This window comes from Mus caroli, chromosome 10, assembly GCF_900094665.2.
Source record: "Mus caroli chromosome 10, CAROLI_EIJ_v1.1, whole genome shotgun sequence".
Classification (NCBI taxonomy): Eukaryota; Metazoa; Chordata; class Mammalia; order Rodentia; family Muridae; genus Mus; species Mus caroli.
The window spans coordinates 75593507-75618929 of record NC_034579.1 but is presented as its reverse complement, the minus strand read 5'-3'; the positions used below and the strand labels follow the sequence as shown (position 1 = coordinate 75618929).

At 50.0% G+C, this 25423-nt stretch overlaps 1 protein-coding gene across 3 annotated transcripts; it reads left to right on the top strand.

Annotated features, from left to right (window-relative positions):
* The first annotated feature begins 14874 nt into the window (after positions 1–14874).
* Positions 14875–25038, top strand: Tle6 (TLE family member 6, subcortical maternal complex member). 3 transcript variants are annotated; one of them, XM_029482501.1, is made up of 15 exons: positions 14875–14954; positions 15843–15923; positions 16821–16882; positions 17315–17360; positions 19628–19675; positions 19762–20028; positions 20368–20443; positions 20518–20600; positions 20678–20715; positions 21316–21574; positions 21659–21906; positions 23085–23226; positions 23916–24069; positions 24606–24682; positions 24803–25038. In XM_029482501.1, the coding sequence occupies exons 2-15, from the start codon at positions 15879–15881 to the stop codon at positions 24905–24907; spliced, it is 1650 nt and encodes a 549-aa protein (XP_029338361.1). In that variant the 5' UTR covers positions 14875–14954; positions 15843–15878; the 3' UTR covers positions 24908–25038. The 3 variants fall into 3 exon arrangements, with proteins under 3 accessions (XP_029338361.1, XP_029338362.1, XP_029338360.1); XM_029482502.1 differs by having other exon boundaries at positions 19610–19675; positions 21490–21574; XM_029482500.1 differs by having other exon boundaries at positions 19610–19675.
* The last annotated feature ends 385 nt before the right edge of the window (positions 25039–25423 follow it).

The window sequence follows — 25423 nt, the reverse complement described above, 5'->3', positions numbered from 1 at the left end:
CCAGGCTGGCCTCGAACTCAGAAATCCGCCTGCCTCTGCCTCCCGAGTGCTGGGATTAAAGGCGTGTGCCACCATGCCCGGCTTCAGATAGCAATCTTATGTGCAAAAGGATCCGTCAAAGCCTAGAAGCCATCACTCCAGAACTTGCCATATACAATGAATGGCTCCACTAGAGTTCTATTACAGCTCTGTAAACCAGGCTGGCTTCAAACAGATTCCCCCTGCCTCTGCCTGACACCCTCCCCCCCCCACACACACACACACACACACGCACCAAGTGCTAGAGTTAAAGATGTGCACCACCACTACCTGGGTCTTCTTTGGATATTTACGTGTTACTAAAATGTCTAATTGGGTGGTGAATGCCTCATTATTTGAACACTTCTCATATCTCTGATTCTGCACAGACACTATGTTGGACTTTGTCTCTGGGTGCCTCATTAAGTGTGCTGACCTACTCCTTCCCGAGTGTTAGGGCCTGGGAGGATTTCTATTGCATGCAACCTAAAGTATGCAATTCCCAAATCTGGGTTCAATAATAATGTTAGAAATTATAAGCACTTGGACCAGCAAGAGAGCTAGGTGCAGAAAGGGGCTTGCTGATAAGTTAAAGTAGCAAAGATGAGGGTACTTTTGCAGGGCCCATGTCAAGATGTGCTGCTAAGAAATTATGTTGTGTGACAGATCTAGTGTAGGAGGTTTGGAGGAGGCGGTGAGAGTGAATGGCTGTCTCAGAGTGGAGACATGAGGGAGAGACAAGAGACAGACAGGCAGCGAAAATGAACAAGACAGAGAATAAGAAAGTACAGGAAGGAGACAGAGCCACAGAGGAACAGGAGAAAGATCTGGGGTGGCCAGAGCGTTTTCTGCACCACACATGGTACACCTGGAGCTCTTGGCAGTAGGTGATGATGAAGAGGCCAGCTCAGGAACTTTAGAAAAGTCCACCAGACCCCTCCCCTCCTTGGAAGGTCAAGAAGAACACAGGCACCCCCCCACCCCCCGCTCCAGCAGGAAGGGGCTGATTGCATTCCTCAGACTTCAGGGAGGGGGGATGGACCACCCATAGACACATTCTGCAACCATTGGCCACCCACCTCATTCCCTATAGACCAACCAGTTTAAAAGTCACACTGTTCTGCCAATCACATTGTGCCTAATGGCTGCTGCCTTGAGAACTGTATAAAGGCTTGCCAGATGGGCTGCGCGTGGTCGGTCTCTCTCCATGCGCAGGATGATCCCAACATGTTAGAACAATAAATTCCTCTTGTTTTTTGCATCAATTCCTGGCTCTGCGATGTTCACTCAGGGAGTCTCCAGTAAGCTAAGGCTCTCCAGAGTCTTACAATGACATAAACTAGGTCCCTGGAGGCAGGCCGGTGGAAATGCCTGATCACTAACCCTTGCTGCCAACTTGACAAGCTGAGTGAATTCCCTGGGAAGAGAGAACCATAAGTTGCCCTCCGACCTCCACATGTGTGTCATGCAGCACGCACCACCACCTAACAAGCAGACAAACAAACAAGAGAGACAGATATTCATGAGCTGAGGAGATGGCTCAGCAGGTAAAGTCCTGACCACCATAGCAATGCATGCCCCATGCGACTTCAGCACTAACAGAGGCCAGAAGGGAGTGTTAGATCCTCTGGAACTGGAGTTACAAATGTCTGTGAGCCACCATGGAGTGCTAGGATCTGAACAAAAGTCCTCCACAAAAGCAACAAGTAACTGCTGAGCCATCTCTCCTGGGCACACACACACCTGCCTTCTTTTTGATAGAGTCTCCTGTAGCCCAGGTTGGCCTGTGCTGCATAGGAAGATTTAAACCAGCTTGAGATATATGAGAATTTGTCAAAATAATAAGAGTAGCACTCGTAGTGGTAGCAGTAGTAATAATAATTGCCCAGGGCCAGCCTCTGTCATTTCAGGGTTCTCGAGAATGGAGGGACTGAATTGGTGCAAAATCTGAGTCTCAAGCAATGATACAGGTGCATGCTGACAGGTGACTCGCTGCAAGGTGTTCTGAAGCTGAGCTCAGAAACAGCTTGCAGTTCTCCACCCCGCCAGCGCCACCCCCACCCCAGTTCACCTCCGTCTTTTTTTTTTTTTTAAGATTTATTTATTTATTAAATCTGTAAGCCCAGTGCTGGCAGAGGCAGGAGGTGTCCCTGGAGTTCAGTGGACAGTCCGCCCAAGTGAAGCCATGACATACTTGTCTCAAAAAATAAAGAGAGGCTGCTGAGATGGCTCAGCATGTAGGAGGACTTACTACACAAGCATGAGGACCAGGTTTTGAATCCTCAACACCACACAAGGTCATGTGGCCCTGTGACCTCAGCGCTGTGGGGGTGGAGACAGGAGGATTACTGGGGCTTGTTGGCTGACTTAGCTCTAAGTGCAGAGAGACACTGTACACCAAAGGAATAAGGCTGGGTGTGAGTAATCAGGACACAAGTGCACCCGACTCACATGCACACATGGGAGTGTGCATGAGCACAGAAAAGGTGAAGAACAATAGAACAAAGCACCCATTGTTGACCTCTGGTTTCCATGTGCACACAAATCCACATCCTCGCATGAACACACATGCCTGTGATTTACCCTCCCTGGAGCACCTCTCTCTCTCTCTCTCTCTCTCTCTCTCTCTCTCTCTCTCTCTCTCTCTCGATGCATAAAGCATCTTGTATGGGATGCATAAAGCCATGGGCAGGAGAGTTTGCTCAGTGTTTAGAGCAGGGGCTGCTCTTGCAGAGAACAGAAGTCTAGAGGTTTATGGCTCACAACTGTAACTTCAGTACCTGAGAATACAACGCCCTCTTCTAGCCTTGGTGGGCACTAGGAATGGAAGTGGTACACAAACACACATTCAAACAAAACATCCCATGCACATAATATAAAATAACTAATTGTCATTAAAATAAACAACCATTAGGGGCTGGAAAGATGGCTCAGCAGTTAAGAGCACTCACTGATCTTCCAGAGGTCCTGGATTCAACTCACAGCACCCACACAGCAGCTCACAACCATCTGTGTCTCTGGACCCAGGGGATCTGACACCCTTGCACAGCATGCATGCAGACAAAACACTAATGCACATGGAATAAAAATAAATACATTGCCAGGCAGTGGTGGTACATGCCTTTAATCCCAGCACTTGGGGTTGGGGGGGCAGAGGCAGGTGGATTTCTGAGTTCAAGGACAGTCTGGTCTACAGAGTGAGTTCCAGGACACCCAGGGCTACACAGAGAAACCCTGTCTCGAAAAACCAAAAGAAAAAAAAGAAAAAAAAAAAAAAGAAAGAAAGAAATCAGCAAATGATTCTAGAGGCCCATATTACCTTTGTAAATGAGACAGATTTTCCACCCCCCAGCTCCTCAATCATATTCCAGGTTCTTTTTTTTTTTTAAGATTTATTTATTATGTATATGTAAGTACACTGTAGCTGTCTTCAGACACACCAGTAGAGGGCGTCAGATGTCATTAAAGATGGTTGTAAGCCACCATTTGGTTGCTGGGATTTGAGCTCAGGACCTTCATAAGAACAGTCAGTGCTCTTAACTGCTGAGCCATCTCTACAGGCCCATATCCCAGGTTCTTAAAGCCACAACACGACATTGTTCCATTACACCATCATCAGATTGGATTTGTTCTAATAAATCAGCATAACCCACTTCACCAAGCAATTTGTCTTTAGTAACATTTATCTTCCTCGCTATATTCCATTCTTCTATTTTTGTGGCTTCCTGACTCCACCACAATAACCACTGTAATTGCTGTCCAGCATCTAGAACAGCTAACACCAATCCTGTCTAATCTTGGGAGGAAACCCTATAGCCCAAGATTTTAACATTTTTTAACATATGGAGAGTGTAAGCCATATAATACCACGGCTTCCTTAAAGTACTTTAAATCTAGCATTCCTATCAGATGCCAAGTTAGCTCATCATAGGCATGTGCTGCACAAAACCTGGGATGGCAGAAGGTGCCTGTGTCTGGTGTTGGGCTCAGCTGAACACTTTCTCATTGTCCATGTACCATCTCCTGTTCTTCCTGGTCCCTAGTTTCATGGAGATGCTCTGGGTGCCTGGTAGTGAAAGTGTGTGGAGCAGGGCAAGGTGGCAGTTTACCTTCCAGCCTATTTTGACTCCCTTTTTCATCATGAAGTAAATTCCTGGTCTGAGACATGAATCCTGAAGTGTGCTGTTCTCCCACTGGCTCTTTTTGCTTCCTAAGAATTCTGTTCGCAAACTCTCTACATGCTCAGCAAACTCCTCAATCTTCTCTAATACAAGAGATTTGTCACCCCCATCCCCTGCCCGTCTTTTTCAAAAGAAAATACATGAAAACCATGAAACAAAACCAAAATACCCTCTGGAACAAGGTAGGAAACACTCAGGAGCCATAGCGGCTATTGTGTCAACCTCCTTAAAGAACATTGCTAACCTCTGCATAACCTTACCTTTCCTCTACCACATTCAGAGCAGAATTATCCATTATGCCTAAGCCACACTGGGCACCAGGATATAGGACTTTTCAAAACCTACTTTAATAAGGGTTCTCAAATGCTTCAAGCCCCCTTCTAGCCCATCATAAACCTGAGGCAGGGGAGAAAAGATGGTAAATAGGACAAGGGGATGTGGACCTGTTTAGAAGTAGTTCTTTGTGGTGATTCCTATCTCCATTTGTCAGGAGAACAGCAGTCCAGTTCAGTAGTGCCAGGATATCAAACACAAATCAGCAGTGGTGGCAAGATCCAGCAGAAACAGCCAGGCCTCTGCTGAACTGGCATGTTCAGCTGGAGTGACCAGAACCAGCCAGGATGACAGGAGTTCTCTGCCGTGCCTCTCTCAACAAAGTGAAGATGCAAAACCAATGAAGCATTGCAAGGCTAGCTATGTAAGTGCCCAGTCACTGTACACTGAGTCACACATATACTCTCTCCAAATATCACATGTCCTCCCACAGGTCTTGCCTCAGCAAAATGTCACATGAGTGAATCTGACTCAGCAAAGATACCACAAAAGTCTGCACTGCATGACACAACCAGAAACTTCCACTTCAGCGCGGAGTTCAAGGGCGAACACTGATCTTCAGAGGACCTAAGATTGTGCCTACACCACACTGGTTGGATGGGTATCAGGTCCATGGGATCTGACCCCTCTGGCCTCCAAAGACAACGGCACTCACGTGCACAAACTCAAACAGACACACATATAACTAAAAATAAAATAAACTGTTTTTGTTTGTTGTTTTGTTTTGTTTTGTTTTAGAAATTGAGAGGGCAAGGTGTGTTTTGTGTACATGCAGAGTCCGAGCACATGGGAGCAGAGGGCTGAGGCATGAGTCTATCTCATGGCGGAATCCTCCCTCAAGGAGCTCGGAGAAAATAAATGAAGTGATACAGCTCAGGTTTTCCCAGGTCCTCCAATTAAGTGAGGCCCTTTCCCAGAGTGCTTTTTTCCACTCAGCAGAGGACACTTCTCATATCCATGGTCTTCTTTCTGTGTGGGATGAGGCCAAGGCCCTGGGCTATGCTTGTCCAAAACCCTAACAAGGTCACACTTCTTGGGTGGCTCCTTGGAGCCCCTTACAGGTTCTATCTAGCATGAATTTTCACATATCCTCGAAGGGATGGGTCTTTCCCCAGTATGTGTCCTCACGTGTGCACTGGGACTAGGAAGAATGACAGGCTTTCCCACGCTTGCTGCACGGACACCTGCTGCACAGACGGGCCTTTCCTCCCTATGTAATCTTATGTTTCTGGAAATATTGAAGGGACCGAAGGCTTTGTCACACAGCTCACACATCTGAGGCTTCTCTCTGCTATGCATCCTGATGTGCTCTTAAAGGGAAGACTGAGAAGTGAGGGCTTTCCCACATTGCTGGCATCTGTAGGGTTTCTCTCTGATGTGTGTCCTCATGTGGATGTTGAGGGATGCTGAGAAGCTGAAGGCCCTACAGCACTGTGCACGTGCGTGGGGCTTCACCCCACCATGCATCTTCAGGTGTGTCTGGAAGTAGGCTTGGGAGTGGAAGGTTTTCCCACACTGCTCACATAGTAAAGACTGGTTCCCGGGCTGGTGAGATGGCTCAGTGGGTAAGAGCACCCGACTGCTCTTCCGAAGGTCCAGAGTTCAAATCCCAGCAACCACATGGTGGCTCACAACCATCCGTAACGAGATCTGGCGCCATCTTCTGGAGTGTCTGAGGACAGCTACAGTGTGCTTATGTATAATAAATAAATAAATAAATAAATCTTTAAAAAAAAAAAAAAAAAAAAGACTGGTTCCCAAATGTGTCATCATCCAGTGTACCCTCGGGGACACAGAGTACCAGAAGGCTCTGCTCCACTCAGGACACATGTGTGGTTGTCTCGGGAAGATGAGTGACAGCCAAAGGCTCTCCCACACACTTTACACTCGTGCGTCCTCATGTGTCCTTTAAGACAGAAGTAGAAGCTAAAGGCTCTCCAACGTTGAATGAGTCACATGCATGACTTTGCTCTGTGACCTCTTGTGTGTCCCTTCAAGGAGGAGAAACAGGAAAAAGCGTCCACATTTCAGGATTTTTGTCCTACTAGGACTCTGCACATTTTTCTAAGATGCTTTCCCGGTGTCTTCAGACTTGCAAGTGCCCTCCTCAACACCAGTCTCCACCAAGGGCATTAGCACATCAGGCTCACTCTCCCACAGTCCTCACAAGGATATAATTTGTGTTTTGTGAGGGGCATTTTCTGGTTCTCAGAGATTTGCCTAGGCTCTGTGCCATCACTGGCTCCACCTACAGGACACAGTAGGACCCTTGGCCTGGCCAAAGCCATCTTCTTCACAGTCTGTCCATAAAAGAACTGCCATTCAAAGCAGAAAGAACAGTGAAGGAGTCATCAGAGATTACAAATAGCTTAAATTCAATGTTCAGAATTTTGTTTAAGACAATGTCTTGTGCTGGGCAGCGGTGGCACAGTCACTTGGGAAGCAGAGACAGGCAGATCTCAAAGACTGGGAAGGCCCAAACAAATCCTCTGGTGGTGTGCTCAGCTGAACACTTTCCCGTTGTACCTGTACCGTCTTCTGTTCTTCCTGGCCCCTAGTTTCATGGAGGTGCTCTGGGTGCCCAGCCTGGTCTATAAAGCAAGTTCCAGGACAGCCAGTACTGTTACACAGAGAAAACCTGTATCACCCTCAAAGACTCGTGCCTTTGAATGCTTGGCCATAGGAAGCGGTACTAGTAGGAGGTGTGGCCTTGTTGGAGTAGGTGTGGCCTAGTTGGGAAAATTGTGTAACTGTGGAGGCAAGTTCTGAGATCTTATACGCTCATACTATGCCTAGTGTGGCACACTCTTTCTGCTGCCTACAGATCAAGATGTACAACTCTTGGCTTCTCTAGCACCATGTCTGCCTGTATGCTTCTAATGGTTCCCACTATGATGATAATTGATTGAACCTCTGAACCTGTAAGCTAGCCCAAACTAAATGTTGTCCTGTGTTAGAGTTGCCTTTGTCATGTTCACAGCAATAAAATCCTAAAACAGAAGTTGGTATCAGGGACTGAGGTATTGCTGTTACCCGACTGCTCAAGCTTTTGAAGTAATGCAGAATTTGGGACCACGGTTTGGAAAAGCAGTAGAACTTTTAAGTGGGGCTTAAAGGGCCAACCTAGCAGGAATATGGAAGACATTGATACTGGGGGCGATTTGAGCTGTGAGGACCTGGCTCAAAAGGTTTTCTTTCTTTTTCTTTTGTTTGTTTTTTCAAGACAGGGTTTCTCTGTGTAGCCCTGGCTGTCCTGGAACTCACTTTGTAGACCAGGCTGGCCTCGAACTCAGAAATCCACCTGCCTCTGCCTCCCAAGTGCTGGGATCAAAGGTGTGCGCCACCACACCCGGCTTAGCATAGAATTCTTAAGCAAATAAAATTTAAAACGTAAATCCATATTTGTTGTGTGTATGATCACGGGAAGGTCAGAGAACACTTTTTTTTTTTGGTTTGGTTTGGTTTGGTTTGGTTTTTCAAGACAGGGTTTCTCTGTGTAGCTCTGGCTGTCCTGGAACTCACTCTGTAGACCAGGCTGGCCTCAAACTCAAAAATCTGCCTGCCTCTGCCTCCCAAGTGCTGGGATTAAAGGCGTGTGCCACCACTGCCCTGCAAAAGGTTTCTGAGGAGAAAAAAAATGTTACTATGTAGCTTAGAGATCATTCTCCTGATATTCTGAGGAAGAATGTGGCAGCTTTTGCCAGTGTTGAAAGCCTGCCTGAGGCTAAGGGGAAAATTTTTGGATTAATTGAATTGGCAAAGGAAATCTCAAAGCAACCTGGTATAGACTCTGTGCTGTGCTCCACTCTTATGAAGAGTGTTTTAATGAAAAGAAGCAAGCTGACCAAGGAAAAATACAAAATGCATGGTTCAAGGAGAAAAGGAGCGTGGAGTGGAGTTAAAGCCTGGGAGAAAAACAGACTAAAGATATTAAATAGAATAAAGGGAGTGATGACCTCAGGCGAGATCCCACCTAGCAAGGCTTTCATCTTGTGAAAAGGAATTGAAGAAGAGCTTGGGTCCAGGCACTTTTAATCCTAGCTTTCCGGAGATAAAGACATGCAAGTGTCTGAGTCCAAGGCCAGCCTGGTCTACAGAGCAAGATCCAGGACAGCCGAGCTTAAGCAGCAAAGGAAACCTTGGAAAATAGAAAGCTAGTGAAGATGTGATTGAACACGGGACTTCTTCCACCTATGGACCTGAATTTAGGTCATCACTTTGGCCGCAAACACTGTAATCCACTGGGCCCCATTGCAGTCTCACTTATTTACTTATTTGTATGTAACATCTGCAGATGTCCCTTAAAACTTTCAACACCTGTGCATCTGCGTTCCAGGTACAGTGTTGAGGCGCATGGTTCCCATGGAAATAGCACCGCGTCTCACCCCTCCCGTAGCCCTGCGGGGACCGGCACGTGTTGTCCTGCACCGAAGTTAATGCTTCCATGTACTCTAACCCAAGGTCATGCTCTCCCGCAGTCACACAAATCTTTAGCCCTTCCCTGCCCTTGACCCGAGGATTGTTTTTGGCTCTGGGCACGTTGAGCGAATGAGGAATTATTTTGGGTCAAGAACGACAGCGACGAAGACCAAGGCGGCAGAGAAACATATTTACGTTTCTGGTTATCCTACGGTCGAGTTTAACATCCAGTTCCGGTCATTCTCAGCATCCTGTTCCGGCTTCAATCAAGTTCCAGTTTTTCGTACAAAGAACTTCCGGCTTTTTTCATGAACCGGAAGTGAAGATTAGTGTGGACCAAGTGATTGGTGGAATATTAAAAAATAGGCAAGACCATTCACTCCTCCACTAGCGGACCCCAGAACCGCTGGTCCCCGCCTTTGCTCGAATGTGATTGGGTAGCAGCACAATCCGCTCCTTTGACAGCCCCGGAGAAGAAAACTGGCTTGGTGGGCGGGGTTGGGACGGGTTATGATCTGGTTTGGGCCCAGGGCGTCCTTTTTGCATGCTGGGATGCCCTAGTTATCTCTGAATGCTGAAGTAATGCATTAATGCTCGCTCGTATTCAGCTCCGCAAGATGGCTCAACGCCTGGGAACGCTTGCAACCGAGACCGAGAACCCGAGTTAGACTCCCAGGTGGTGGAAGTTGAGAATTGAGCCCCGCAGGTGTTAATTCTGACGTCCACCATATTCCCTGCGGCTCTCGCGGCCACACATGTACACAAAATAAGTATATCGATAAGGCTGGCGAGAGGCCCAGTGGTTAGAGCACAGCCTGTTCTTGCCAAGGTACAGGTTCGATCCACCTTTAACTCCAGGTCCAGAGATCCGAACCCCTTTCTGGCTTGGCAATACACAGGCATATAAATAAATAAAACTTAGTTCTCAGCACTCCCACACAGTACTACCTTCCCTCGAAAGCACAGTATGACCAACGCTGGGAATTATCCCTCCTTAATTTCGTTCGCTTTCAACATTTTCTTTTTCTTTTTTTTTTTTTTTTTTTTTTTTTTTTTTTTTTTTTTTTTTTTTTTTTTTTTTTTTTTTTTTTGGTTTTTCGAGACAGGATTTCTCTGTGTAGCCCTGGCTGTCCTGGCACTCACTTTGTAGACCAGGCTGGCCTCGAACTCAGAAATCCGCCTGCCTCTGCCTCCCGAGTGCTGGGATTAAAGGCGTGCGCCACCACGCCCGGCTGCTTTCAACATTTTCAATTTCTTTGTTTCTTCGTTTTATTTTAATTTTAATTTTTGTTTGAGACAAGGGCACACTATGCAGACCAGGCAAGTTTCGAACTCAGAGATTCCCTCTGCCTCTGACTATACCTCCGAAGTGCCACCCGGTCTCTGCACGCCCAGCAACCCTAGCCACCTCTGGCCCACCTCCACTTCCCCCCAGGATCCCCAGGTCCCTCACAGTCACCCACCCATCCCCCAACCTTCCCCCGACCCCTGGCTCCTCAGCATGCCCCCCCCACACACACACACACCCTGCCCCCACTCCTTTTCTTCCGGTCTCTGGAAGCCTGTAGAGTCTGGCTTTCGACCAGCAGATGGCGACAGCGCTCTCCTCTGCACACCGCATTGCGTTCAGGTTGAGCGTTGCAAAGAAAGCTTCCAGAAGGAAAAGTCTTTACTTCCTGTAGGTGACAACCGGTGTCACCCTACACAAGACACTCCCAAATGCTCATGTGTCTCTAGCGAATATTCGATCAACGTCTGCACCCCAGACGGTCGGAGGGCAGGGGGAAGTGAAGCAGAGCCTTGGAGTCTTGGCTACTTTCAGGGCGGAGCACAGGAGCCACCGAATACGTGCGCGCGTGCGTGTGCGTGTGTGGTTAGTGTGGTGTGTGTCTGTGGTTAGTGTGTTCTCTGTAGTGTGTCAGTGTGTGGTTAGTGTATGGTGTGTGTGGTTAGTGTATGATGTGTACGTGCATGTGTGCATATATGTGTGTGGTTGGTGTATGGTGTGTGTGTTTAGTGTGGTATGTGTGTGTGCACGCTCACATGTGTTGGGGAAGTTGGACACCGAGGACTTGAGAGCAAGAAGGTAGACACACATCGTAAAATAAAAGTTGTATTTTATTATGCTGAGGGTCATCACACAAGGTTCACCTTCTAAATTCCTAACTCTGGTCCTAAGCCTGTCTCCACCAGGCTGCTCACCTGTGTGCCATATCTTAGCTGAAGGACAGTCTCTAAAAGAAGTCTGTGAATTAAGGGTCAGGATGGGGGGTGGAGGGCAGACATGACTCTCTAGCTGCAGGGCAGATCAAGGTAGCTCACTCTCCAGGCGTGCAGAGCAGAACATTGCTCTTGCCTCTGCTTATATAAGGTGCAATGGCCTCATGTGTCAGTCACGTGAGTGAGTGACGTCACTGGGTTCTAGTAATCAGATGCAGTCCTGGAGATCCTACGCTATTTTTACAAGTCTAAAAGGCATTTTTTTCTATGCTCATTACAAGGGGTTACCATGGTGGGGATGATGATAGGCACAGGGGCCTCCATGGGGGAAGGAGCACACACAGGGGCCATGGAATAAAGGAGGTGGGACCTACAATACAGGGGACACTTGGGGGTGGGGAGAGGTAGACACAGGTGCTACTGCAGTGGGCCCTGTGCATGTCCAGCTGCTGAGCGCACCCTGAGGCAAGGATGTGCCAGCCTGGGTGTGTTCCTTCACCTCCACTCTGCCCAGAGGTCGGACACAGTGCCCGGATCCTCTTTCTGCCTTCTAGGAACCCAGCTACAGTGAGGATCACAAGGTCCATGTATGTTCTTATTTTTTTTAAAGAGTTATCTATTTATTATATGTGAGTACACTATAGCTGTCTTTAGACACACCAGAAGAGGGCATCAAACCTCATCACGGATGGTTATGAGCCACCATGTAGTTGCTGGGATTTGAACTCAGGACCTTCAGAAAAGCAGTCAGTACTCTTAACCACTGAGCCATTTCTCCAGCCCACATTCTTATATAAGGATACATTTAGAATCGTGAGGGCTGGAGGAAGAAAGAAAGAATAAATTTAAAAATAAAATGGGATGAGTGTGGTGGCCCATGCCTGAGGTACGAGAATCTCTGTGAGTGCAAGGCCAGCCAGTTTCAGGACTGCCAGGACTACACAGAGAAACCCTGTCTCAAAAATCAAACAAACAAAAAAGACAAAAAAAAAAAAAAGAACCTGCAATAAATATGTAACAAGAATGAAATAAGCCGGGCGGTGGTGGCACACACCTTTAATCCCAGCACTTGGGAGGCAGAGGCAGGTGGATTTCTGAGTTCGAGGCCAGCCTGGTCTACAAAGTGAGTTCCAGGACAGCCCGGTCTACACAGAAAAACCCTGTCTCGAAAAACCAAAAAAAAAAAAGAAAGAAAGAAAGAAAGAAAAGAATGAAATAAAGAAAATAAATGTGGTAATAAAACAACACTATGGAATTAAATAAATTTAAGTAAGACACTCAGGAGGCAGGGGCAAATTTCTGAGTTCCAGGCCAGCCTGGTCTACAGAGTGGGTTTCAGGACAGCCAGGGCTACACAGAGAAACCCTCTGGAAAGAGAGAGGGAGAGGAAAGAGAGAATTAAGTAAAATAACAAGTAAATAGAACAATTAAATACAATAAACAACATATATAAGGCCCTGACTCTCTCAGGACTGAAAAAAAAAGACAAAAGGGACTTTTTAAAAAAATGTTGCTATTGTTATTTTGAGACATGAAGTCACTCACGGGAGATCATCCTGGCTCTGCCTCCTGAGTGTGGGGATTAGAGCCCTGAACCACCACAGCCAGCAAAAGAGACTTAACCTTTTCAGACTTGGATGGTGGCTAGAGCTGATACAATGATTGAATATTTTTGCATCTTGAGCTGTGGTGGTGACATCATCTCATGTAAATTTGTCGTTAATGTGTCTTAGTAGGTATGACCACTAGAGGGAGGGAGGGAGGGAGGGAGAGAGAGAGAAAGAGAGAGAGAGAGAGAGAGAGAGAGAGAGAGAGAGAAAGACAGACTACCCCTCCCCCTTCAGCTTCCTGCCATGGGCAGCCCTCTGGAAATGAAGATCCTATAGTCCCACTGGTCCTTTCAATGACAGTCCTGGCTGAAATGGTTAGTAATGGCTTCAGCACTGGCCTAGTATGGGCAAAACTCCTGGGGTCAAAAGCAGGACTGGGATAAAAAGAAAAAATATATATGTATATGGGGCTGGAGAGGCAGCTCAGCTCTTACCAGCACTAGCTGTTCCTGCAGGGGACCCAGCACCACATGTCTGCCCCAGTTACAGGAAACCCAATACCCTTTTCTGGCTTCTGAGGGTACCTGGCACACACATGGTTTGAGTGCATGCAAGCAAACATTTGTACACTTAATTTGTTTGTTTGTTTCCACACCGTGTTTCTCTGTGTAGCCCTGGCTGTCCTGGAACCTGCTCAGTAGACTAGGCTGGCCTCAAACTCAGAGATTCATCTGCCTCTGCCATGAACTGGGATAAAAGGCATGCACCACCACTGCCTGGCCTTAAAAAAATTTTTTTTAAAGATTTATTTATTTAAGGCCTGAGGCAGAGGCAGGTGGATTTCTGAGTATGAGGCCAGCCTGGTCTACAAAGTGAGTTCCAGGACAGCCAGGGCTACACAGAGAAACCCTGTCTCAAAAAACCATTTAAAAAAAAAAAAAAACGATTTATTTATTTAATATATGTGAGTGCTCTATAAGTCAGAAGAGGGCATCAAATCGCATTATAGATGGTTGTGAGCCACCGTGTGGTTGCTGGGAATTGAGCCTGGGTCCTCTGGAAGAGCAGCCAGTGCTCTTAACTGCTGAGCCATCTCTCCAGTCCCTTAAATACTTTTCAATGAAGGAAAAGTTGCTGTGACAGAGGCCTAATTGAGTTGCAGTCACTTGTTCATGTGTGGTATGTGGGTGCAAGAGGACACTTCTTGGGAATTAGAACACCTTATACAGTGTGGGTCGCAGGGATCAAACTCAAGCTGGGCAGCAATGGCCTTTACCCACTAAGCCCTCTCACAGCCCTGTCTGCTTTACACCTGCTTGTACTATGGAAACCAGGCTGGCCCCAAACTCACCATCACTGCCCCTGCCTCCGAGTCCAAAGTGATGACTCTGGTTTAATTTCACATCCCCCATCTGTGGCTAGAGTGAATGTAGAAGTGAGGGTAGAGAGGTCCAGAGAGTCCACTCTAACCCAGGCCACCCTCAGTTTACTCCAGGATCCTCCATCCAGGGCCAGGGATTGGGGGCTGAGCCTTGCAGGGAGCTCAGGGGTCTGCCTCACTTCCTGTCCTTGAATATGGGGGTCTGCCCTTGTGTGGCTTTGTGCCCTATGTCTCTCCTTTCTCTCTCATTTGAGACAGGGTCTCCTGTACTCCAGGTTAGCCTGGAATTTGCTATCTAACTCAGGACGACCTTGAACTTCTAACCCTCCTACTTTCACCTCCCCAGTGCTGGGGTGATGAAGGTGTCTGACCATGCCAGGTTCAAGTGGTGCTGGGGATAGGGCCCAGGGCACATGCGGGCCAGCCAGGATGAATCCTGATTCTCCTGTTTCAGTAAGATTTAAAAGAAAAGTGTGTGTGTGTGTGTGTGTGTGTACGTGCAAGAGTTCGCGGTCCACCCTGTGGATCCCAGGGATCGAGTTCGGATCAAACGTCTAGGCCGCAATCACCTTCGCCTGCTGACCCTTCTCGAATGCCCCAAATAATCAGACTTTTCACCAAATACTCTGAAATTCTCCCAGCTCCCGAATCGCCACACCTGGAACGCGAGGGTTAAGCCGAAGCAGGAACTCCGTGATTGACAGCACGGCCACAAACTGAGCAATGAGCATCCTGGCTCGCAGCCCACGTGGGCTCACCGCCTTCTGATTGGTCAGGGCTTGCAGGGGCGGCTCGCTGAGTCCGGGGCCCACGTGCACCCGTGGCCTGGGCCCTGATACAGGCTTTCCCTCGGTGGGTGAAGGGGGCGTGGTGTGTGTGGGTGTGGTCTAGTGGGGCGTGGCCTGGGCTGGAGGGGCGGGGTGAGAGGGGTCAAATGGTCCGGGGTCCAGCAGGAGGGGCTTCCTCCTGGCCTGACTCTGGCTGACCTCAGAGACCTTCCTCTGAGATCCCTGGGGCCTCCCTAACCTCAGAGGTGGTGCGTGAGGGCAGCCCGCTTCCTGCGGGCGGTTTACGCGGGTCGGGAGAAGAGGGGGCCCGAGGGAGGGATGTGGACCCTCACAAAACCGACTTCAGCGGGGATTTTACCCAGGTTGAGTGATTTGGGAGTGAACCAAGTGTCGTTTCTCTTGTCTCCTTTATTCTTTTTTTGAAAAATGTTTTAAGTGTGTGCCTGGGCGTATATATGTGTACCACATGCAGGCTTAACTAGTACACCTGGCAAACTTTTTTTTTGTTTGTTTGTTTGTTTTTTTTGTTTTTCTTTTTGGCTTTTTGGTTCCTGGCTGTCCTGGAACTCACTTTGTAGACCAGGCTGGCCTCGAACTCAGAAATCCGCCTGCTTTTGCCTCCCAAGTGCTGGGATTAAAGGCGTGTGCCACCACTGCCCAAACCGTCCACGACTAGCCACATTTCTGGCTGATCTCTCTAGGGAGTTGGAGGTGCCTGGTTCTTTATTCTTGGTATCTGAAGAGATACTAATGAGGCCCTGGTGCTTAGCTGGGGGTGTGTGTCTGAAACCTTAGTAGTAGTAAAGCCGGGTCTTAGGGAAAGGGAGCACAGAGGACATGGGGATGGGGAAGGGGCTTCCTCCCCAGCTGGGTCCAGATGATGAAGAGGCTATGGGGATGGGAGTGGGGGTCGGCTTTTCTGCCTTCTAACAACCTATACCTGTTCTTGTAGGACTTAATCAGATTTGTGACCTCAAGAATCTTCTAGATGGCTTCCCACAGACAGAGCAGTGGCACCTTTGGTGGAATTTTGGTGAGAGAGAAATGGTGGTGAGGGGCACAGTCAGCTTCCTCTCTTCCTACTGGGTTTGGGGTTTTGGAGACTAGGTCTCCCTGACCGCCCCCCACCCCCATGAGTTCTGTGCACCTGGAACTCATGCAATCCTGCCTGCCTAGCTAAGATGAAAGGCCTGCACCCCAGCCCGAGCCCCTCAGTGCCTGCACCTGTGATCCCTGACAGCCCAGGTGAAAACCCCCATAGACCAGACCGGGCCCACATTTTCCCAATGTCAATCAAGTGATTATTAACACTAGGTGTTCACCTGGTGTGGTCAGGGCTGAGCCTCTCCTAGCAAATGGATCTTTAGTTCCATGAGTTAACACTATATTGGGATTAAAGATTGGTGCCCAGCTTTAATCCCCACACTTGGGAGGCTGAGGCAGGTGGATCTTTTAGTTCAAGGACAGCCAGCTCTAGGTAATGCCAGAACAATCGGCTACATAGACCCTTTTGGGGGGGGGGGGTTAATATCTCCTCCCTTCTCCTTTTCCTTCCTTGTTTCTCTAAAAGTTAAGGTAATGTCAGAAGTCTGTGTACTAAATTGACTGTAGGGCAGTGGTTCTCAACCTGTGGGTCGCGACCCCTCCATGGTTCCATATCCTGAATGTCAGGTTTTTGCATTCATAACGCTAGTAATGTTACAGTTATAGGAACAAAAGTAATGTTTTGGTTGGAGGTCACCACAACATGAGGAACTGTACTAAAGGGTCGCAGCATTAGGAAGATTAGGAACCACTGTTCCAGAGCCTTGAAGGTTCTACCATGCTCCTCCATGCCTAAAGAGATCCAGGGCTTGAAGCTAGACATGACTCCACACCTGGGACTTCAGGGAGATGCAGACTTTATAGTTTTGACCTTTGACCTTTCCAGCCTTCCACCTTATCCAGTCGGTATTTGTCCATCATAAACCAGCTTCCGGAGGAGTTCAGCAGGTGAGGGTTTCTCTCAGGGCCCCACATCTGAGGAACGGATCCTTGTCCCCAAAGAACCAGCCGTGCCTGGACACTGGGAAGTCAGTCAGCCTGGTTTCCAGTGAAATGTTTGGGTTTGTTTTTAAGCCCAGGGGTTGTTTTTTGTAGTGGTGCAGGCTGAGACAGGAGGATGGCAAGTTCTAAGCCACCAAACCTGTCTTCAAATGATTGCTGGCTGGGAGAATGCTCAAGGGCAAAAAACAAACAAAACAAAAAAACAAACAAGCCTGCCTGCCTGCCTGGCCTGGGCAAAGGCCGGGGTCAGTGTTGAGAGTTTGGATGGCGTCTTCCCCTTCATTTATAGATTAGGCAGCTCATCCTCTTGGGGTTCCACCCTAGGGTAGATGCAGGGGCTTTTTCTAGAAGAATGTGCAATTTCTTTCCCCCACTCAGCATCGTCTCTGAAATGATGGTTCACCTAGACAACATCTTCAGCCTGGTGAGTCCACCCTGGTGGCAGCCAAGGTGGGTGGGGGTGGGGCAAAGGCATGACCTGTACAAAAGTCCCTGGGGCAGGAGGGAGCCTGGCTGGTTGGGGGTGGGGGTGAGGCAGCAAGAAAATGCTCTGTATGTCACCTAGGGAGAGGGAGGCAGGCAGGGCCCTGAGGACTGCAAGAAAATTAAGCGTGGCTTTTCATTAAGAACAATCTAGTAAGTAGTATTTAAAAGCTAAGATAGAGCAAAGTGGCACTCACCTGTCATCCTGGCACTGGGAAGATGAAGGATTGTTCTTGGCTATAGTGAATTCAAAACCAGGTCAGGCTATGTTGGGACTCTTGTCTCCAAAATAGTCTCAAAGAGGTGAAGACCTTTGCTCAGGGTCACTCCTTGTTGAGACCTACCTCTCACCTGCTGTGTGATTTCAGGTGTCCACTATAAACCAGCCCTTCCTAGAACATCATCACACACAGGTGAACTGGGGACTGGAGCTAGGTACACGTCCCCTGGCAGGACAGAGGCAGGGAATGGGAGCCTTGTCAGCCTCTGGCAGGACATGGTCTTTGATTCCAGGGAAGTAGGGGCTGCAGAGTGATGGGGACAGAGTCAGGGAGGGAGTTGATTTAGGGTCCACACATCTTGCTGTAGAGCATCCTTCCTACCTGGCTCCCAGGTGCCCTGAAGGTCCTGAGCATGACTAGAGGACAGGCCTGTGGAGGGGCACCCGGCTCTCCCCGCACCCCAAACCCCTGCCCAAGCCAAGACACGTGTGTCCCCAGCAGCCTTTCCCCTGCCACCTGGCCCCTTTCTCAAGGGCACTGGCAGGAAGGAGGCGATGCCCAAGGCCAGATGTCACTGGCAGGGAGCCAGAGCCAAGACTGCAGCTTAGCGGGGGCCCAGGGGGGAGTGGGCAGCAGGGGAACAGGAAGCCACCAGAACACAGTTGTTCATTCAACTGCCACCATCAGCCAGAGGAGACTGGGGACTGAAGGAAGCTGTGGGCACATTTGAGGGGCCCAGGGTGGGAGCCAAGAGCTCCAGGCAGGGGCTGGAGTGTGAACTACAGCAGAGGGTGGACCGGAAGGTGCACTGAGTAGGTCAGCAGTGGGAGAAGGGATGGTTTTGTCTAGGAGAGGAACAGCTCCTCTGCAAAGCCCATAGGCAGGGATGAGGCCTGGAGTGGGAGGGGCAGGAGGAGCAGTGAGTGGGAAGGCGGAAGGCAGAGATGGGGACTCGGACTTGGAGGCTGGGCAAGTTCTAAGTGTTGACCCTGTGGGCAGTAGGAGCCCTAGAAGGCTGTGGTTGACCAAAGTGGGTGGGGTGGGTGGAGATGATCAGGTCTCAAGTGCAGCAGCAGCAAGGGCGAAGGGGGAGGGAATGATTGACCAGTGTGTGGGGCGGCCACTGACTGAAGTGTGTGTGGGGGTGGCTGGAGCCTATGATATCCTGGGCAGTTTCCCCGCAGCTCCAGGCTTCCTGAGCTCCCAGGCTTTTAACTGCCCCCAGCCTCACTTTCCAGTCCCTGCTGTGCCAACATCCCCCCCCAATTCTATACCCCCAAATCCCCCAGAGCAACAGCTCTCTCCCCCATTCCCACTGAGCTCCAGGCACACTAGAATGCCAGTAAATTGCACAATAATGAGTCGGGAGAAATTGGGAGGGCTCCCCTGGGCTTTGTGCAGCCCCAGGCTGGCGCTGCCCTGCAATCCATCATCTCCCAGGGAGGCAGATCCCGGGCCTTCCAGCTCCATCCCAGGTGCTCCCCTCTCTATCCTGGGTGCTCTCCAAAAGCTCCCAGGGGAGGAGCAGGGATAAATTAAAAACAGCGCCTGGCAGCAGCGGCAACAGCTACTGCTGCTGCTGCTTGAGTCTCTGGGCCTCAGTTTTCCAATGTGCAAAATAACACTAAATTGTTTATAGGCCTTGCTGTGGGTGAGGGGCAGGGCTTTGTGCATCAAGGGCTGCATCTAAGCCCTTGATGATGGTGATACTGGTTTTCTTTTTTTCTTCTTTTTGAAGTTTTTTGAGATAGGATCTCAAACTCAGTCTATAGCCAAGGATGACCCTGAACTCCTGATCCTCCTGCCTCAACTTTTGAAGGGAAGGGTGAACAAGTGTGTACCACCATGCCTGGATGTGTAGGGTGTGGTTTATCCTGGCGTGAAGAGCTTACCGAGTGCCAAGCTTTGGCACAGGCTCCCCTTCCCCACATCCGTGCCCTCAGCAAGGCTCCATCCTAACTTGTTCTAGGCAGAAAATTTCTTCCAGGCGATAGAGCGCTTCAGTAGGACCCCAGACCTCCTGGAGAGGAACAAGGTGAGTATTGGTTTTGGGGCTGGAGGGAACAGGCGCCAAGTTGGCCATGCCATGTGTCTCATGAGGCCCCAACGGGCTCTGCCCAGACCACCGAGAACTCAGCTAAGGAAGAAGACAAGCAGGTCCCAGAGTCTGCAGCCCCCCAGCACCCCAAGTTCAAAAGCACCCCAGGGCCTCAGCTGCCCACCAGACGTCGGTTCCTCTCAAAAAATGATGAGCTCCAGGACCCACAGCCGGTCTGGGACGCAGAGCCCCAGTTCTGTCAAGGCTTCCTGATCCGGGGACTCTGGGAACTTTTCATGGACAGCCGCCAAAAGAACCAACAGGAACATGGGGGTGAGGATTCCTCACAGGTGAGGGGGAACTCCCAGGCACAAGCCTTTCTCTCTCTCTTTCTCCTTCCCTCTCTCTCCTCCCCCACCCTTGCCTGTTGTCATGGCAACAGAGAAGCTGCTGGAATTGGTGAGTACCCTTGACTGGAACCCCAAAGGATTTTACCCCATAGTGTCCCCTCAGTACCCTCCTTCCTCATCCCTGCACTCTGACCCCTCAGGAGCATCCCCGCTGCAGCCAGGAACCCCCAGGCATCTGCTGGGTCCCTCCCCCGGCACACACACACACACACACACACACACACACACACACACACACACCGTGACGTGTCCCTCATCTGACCCAATTCTGTCTCCCAGGAAAGCAAAGATTCAGGCCTGTGTGACTCTAAACCAGAACCTCAGCCCAGGCACAGAAACAGCCTGAGTGACTCTGGTGAGAGGGGTGTGGCCTCGGAGGGCAGGGCCATAGTTCCTGGGTCACCCCTGAATCCTGTCTCCTCCACACAGCTGACCCCTTTCTGATCAAGTCTCCCTCAGATCTTCTAGATTATTACCAAGAAGACATCAGTTGGCCCCAACCTGAGACCCAGGTGAGTGGGAGACCTGGATGCAGACATGGAGGGGAGGTCACAAGCCAGCAGAGTCAGCTGCTTTCTTTGTACCACAGGAATCTTCTGGAAGAGCCGATACATTTCTGAAGCCCTTGTGAGTGTTGGCCTCTGCAGGGAGAAAGCGGGGTTACCTCACCCTTGTCTCCCCCACCCCGCCTCCCTGTCTCTGTCCCTCTTCCGTGTTCTTAACTGGTGGTGGAAGATGGAGGGGCTGGTGAGAGGGCTCAGCAGGTAAAGGTGCTTGCTCCCAAGCCTAGGTCTGAGTTTGATCCCGGGGATCTACACAGTTGAAAGTGAAAACTGACTCCCACAGGTTATACTGCCTCCTCTCTACCCTCCAGCCCCCCGCCCCCATTAATGAGTAAATGTAAGAATAACTTGTAAAGGGTTAAATCTCAACCTAGATTCTCAAGTCTTGTAGTTGAAGAACGATGTCTTGGAGAAGGGGCTGTAATAATTAGGTCTATAAGGGTGCACAGGAGCTCAGTCGACTTGGGCAAAGCATTTTAGAGTAGGGAAGCATGCGTGGCTATGGCAAGAACTGAAGAATGTGATTGGAGCCAGGCTCCTAGCACTCAAGAGGTAGAGGCAGGATCATTAGGGATTCAAGGTCAGCCTTTGCTCCATACAAAGTTCAAGGCCAACCTGGACTAAGACCCTGTCTTGAAAACTTCACTCTGTCCCATATCCCTAGGTCCTGGGGCTCTGAAGTCTTAGAGAGCAGCTGTAATCAAACTGGTATACCACTCTGGCAGTTAGAGAGGTTCACTGTCCCCCAAGCGCTGCAGAAGGTGCGTGTGCTGAAGCACCAGGAACTGCTCTTGGTGATAGCCGTGAGCTCCTTCACGCGGCACGTCTTCACCTGCAGCCAGAGCGGCATCAAGGTGTGGAACCTCGCGAACCAGGTGGCCGAGGACAGAGACCCTGAAAGCCACTTGCAATGCAGCGTCCAGGTGACAGGGCAGGGACAGTGCTGGGGATGGGATGTGCTGGGAGAGCCACGGCTGACCCTCACTCGCCGGGACGATCCTCTGCAGGACGACAAGGTGTACCTGTGCACCTGCCTGCTGTCCTCCAACAGGAGGACCCTGTTCGCGGGTGGATACAACTTACCTGGCGTGATCGTGTGGGACCTGGCAGCCCCATCCCTGTATGAGAAGTGCCAGCTGCCCTGCGAGGGCCTGTCCTGCCAGGCACTGGCCAACACAAAGGAAAACATGGCCCTTGCCGGCTTCACAGATGGCACGGTCAGGATATGGGACCTACGGACTCAGGAAATAGTCAGGTGCAGACACAGGGACAGGAGCACTGTGAGCTGCGGACTATAAGCTCTTTCTTACCCAAACCCCACTCCCCCAGAGTGGAGCCACACCCTAGTCCCCCCTCACTAGGGCATTCTGGGTGGGACTCTACCCTACCCCTGACCATGCCCCAGCCTGCTTGCTTACCTTTAGGGTAAGTGTCTCATGTAGCCCAGGTTGCCCTCAAGCACAGAGGAGGATAACCTTAAACTCTCCTTATCTACCCTGCCTTCACCTTCCAAGTGCTGTGTGTCCCGCCTATTCGTAAATCTTGTTTTTCGTGGGCTTTTTTGTTGTTGTTGTTATTTTGTTTTGTTTTTGTTTTGTTTTGTTTCCAAAACAGGGTTTCTCTCTGTGCAGCCCTGGCTGTCCTGAAACTCACTCTGTAGACCAGGCTGGCCTGGAACTCAGAAATCCACCCGCCTCTGCCTCCCAAGTGCTGGGACTAAAGGCGTGCGCCACCACGCCCAGCTCGTTGTAATTCTTGTAGGACAAGGGAGAACAGAGGCTCAGGACACCCTGCAGGAGCCTGTTCCTGTTCTTCCACTAAGTGGGTTCCTGGAACTCGGCTCTCCTTTACCCACTGAGTGACCTGGGAGCCATCTGGTCAACACTTTTATTCATTTTATCTGGCATAGCGTCTCACTCTGTAGACCAGGCTAACCTTGGAACTCAGAGATCCACCTGCCTCTGCCTCCAGAGTGCTGGGATGACAGGCTTGTGCTGCCAAGCCCCGCTCAGATTTTATCTTAAGGTTGGATCAGGTGACGTTTTCAGGGATGATGCTGAACTTGCTCTGTAGCCTAGGATGGCTCTAACTTGCAATCATCCTCTCTTAATCCCAAGTAGCTGGGATGACAATTGTGAGTCACCACAGCCAGCTTTGGGTCTTCTCGATCACCCTCATTTTTGAGGCAGGGTCTCTATGTACCCCAGCCTAGCCTGGAACTAGTTCATGGCAATCCTCCTGCCTCAACTTCCTCAGTACTGGATTTATAGGTATTGGAACATTACCTTTTAGAGGCAGTGACTAGGATGATGTCACTGTTACCTTCTTGCCAAAGGTGTTAAGAGTACCTCAGGTTGGCTTAGTCCCACGGCTTTGAGGGAATCGTAGACACAGACTGTCGAGCCTAGGCTTACCCCTTTGCTTTCTGGCCAGGAACCTCAAAGGCCCTACCAGTTCGGCCAAGAACCTTGTGGTCAAAGATAACAATGTCTGGACAGGGGGTCTGGACGCCTGCCTGCGATGCTGGGACCTGCGGATGGCCAAGATGTCATTGGAGTATCTGTTCCAGTCCCAGGTGCACAGAAAGGGTGGCTGCACAGGCGTGGGCCTTTGGGTAAAATGACAATGTGCACTCAGTGTCAGGAGAGGGAACAGCCCAGGTCAGCTCAAGGGATTTTTTGAGAAGTCACAGGGGGCTTTAAAATACCTTTTGTCATACTGGACAATGGTGGAGAAGGCTGTCATCCCAGTACTCAAGCTGAGGCAGGAGGATGAAAAAGTGAGTCCCTCTTGGGCTACATAGTGGAGAAGGATCTGGATCTAGGGGGTAGAATGTTTTTCCAAGTTCTGGGTTCCACCACCACTCCTGTCCCTCAGCACTAGGGAGCTGGGGTAAGGAGGGTCAGAAGTTTAAGGTGCTCATCAGCTACACAGGAACCTGAAGGATAGCCTGGGCTACATGAAAGCCAGTCTCAAAGACTATCATTGCAAATATTTTATGCTGGAGTTTAAGGCCAGCCTGGGGTATGTGAACAAGTCACTACAGCCTAGGCTATGGAGCAAGACCATGTCCCAATAAAACCAACCAGGGAGACAGACTTGTCACTGCCGTAGTTAACCCTGTGAAGTTCATACTCCTCACAGAAGGAAGGTGTGGAGACACAGTCAGGCCACGGCCAGTGAGTCATGGGGCGGGCGGGCAGGGGCCTTGCAGCCTGGCTGCCCAGCTGGGGTCTGATTGCTCCCTCTGCCTGGCTCACCCAGATCATGAGCCTGGCTCACAGTCCGACTGAAGACTTGCTGCTGCTGGGCCTGGCCGATGGCCAGCACTGCCTGTTCAACAGCAGCAAGAGGGACCAGGTGCTCACTGTGGACACCAAGGACAGCACCATCTTAGGCCTCAAGTTCTCCCCAAATGGTAAGGAGTCCACTGAGCCTGGGCATGGTGGCACACGCCTTTAATCCCAGCACTGGGGAGGCAGAGGTAGACAGATCTGAGTTCAGGACCAGCCCTGGTGTACAGAGTGAGTTCCAGGACAGCTAGGACTCCACAAAGAAACCCTGTCTGGGAAACCAGTCCACTGAGGATGGGTGCGCACTGTGGCCACTGGCCTCTCAGAGGACCCTACTAATTAATGCCTAGTCAGGGCTTGGGTACTGTCCACACCCAACATCTTTTATTAACATAATCATAATCAGGAGTTCAGAGTCCTCTCTGGCTACTTGGGGGGTTTAAGGCTATCCTGAGCTATAAAAGGCTTCAGACGGCAAAACATAACAAAAGACAAAACAGTAGAACTTTTTGCTGTTCTGCCTTGGTCTTTTGAGGCAAGGTCTCATGTAGGCAAGACTCATTCTCATCTCAAACTCTGTCCTCCTGCCTCAGCCTCCTGGGTGCTGCTGGATGTTAGTGAATGGGTGGGGTCTGCTGTAACCTCCCTGTTGTCCTTCCAGGCCAGTGGTGGGCGAGCATCGGTATGGACAACTTCATCACGGTCCACAGCATGCCCACGGGAGCAAAACTGTTCCAGGTACTTATGTGCAGGGGGCACTGGGGGCTCTGTCTGCGGGACCCTCGGCATCATCCCCACAGGGGTCATTTCTGAAGCTCTGGGTGGAGAGGAACTGAGCTCACTCAGCTGCTGTCTCAGGTTCCTGAGGTTGGCTCTGTCAGATGCTTCGACATGACTGAGAACGGCAGGCTCATCGTCACAGGATCCGGGGACTGTGCCTCGGTGTACCATATCAAGTACTGACAACTTCAACTCCCCTCCCCTAACTGCACAGTGGTGGATGGCAATGGGTGTGATGGGTCTGCAGTGCTTCTAGAGACTTCCATGGGGTGTGCAGACCCTGAATTGCATGTAATAAAACAATTGAAACGGCAGAGATTTGTCCTTTACCCAGGTTTTGGAAGAACGTTGTAGCTCTGAGCCCTCCAACTTCTGAGTGTTTGCCTTTAGTCCTAGCACTCAGGAGGCAGAGGCAGGCGATTTCTGAGTTCCAGACCAGCCTGGTCTACATAGTTTCAGGACAGCCAGTGCTACACTAAGAAACTAGCCCCACCCTGTTTGTTTTTATTTTAAAGAGAGCCAGGAAGATGGTTCAGTTGATAAAGCCCGAGCAAGGCAGGATAAGGAGTGTAAATCCCTGATCCAGCTCTGTAGGTAGAGACAGGAGGATTCCTGGGGCATATTGACCTGTCTGCCAGGCTCATTAGTGAGGTCCACACTCTGAAAATCAGGGCAAAGAGAAATGAAGGCTGATACCCA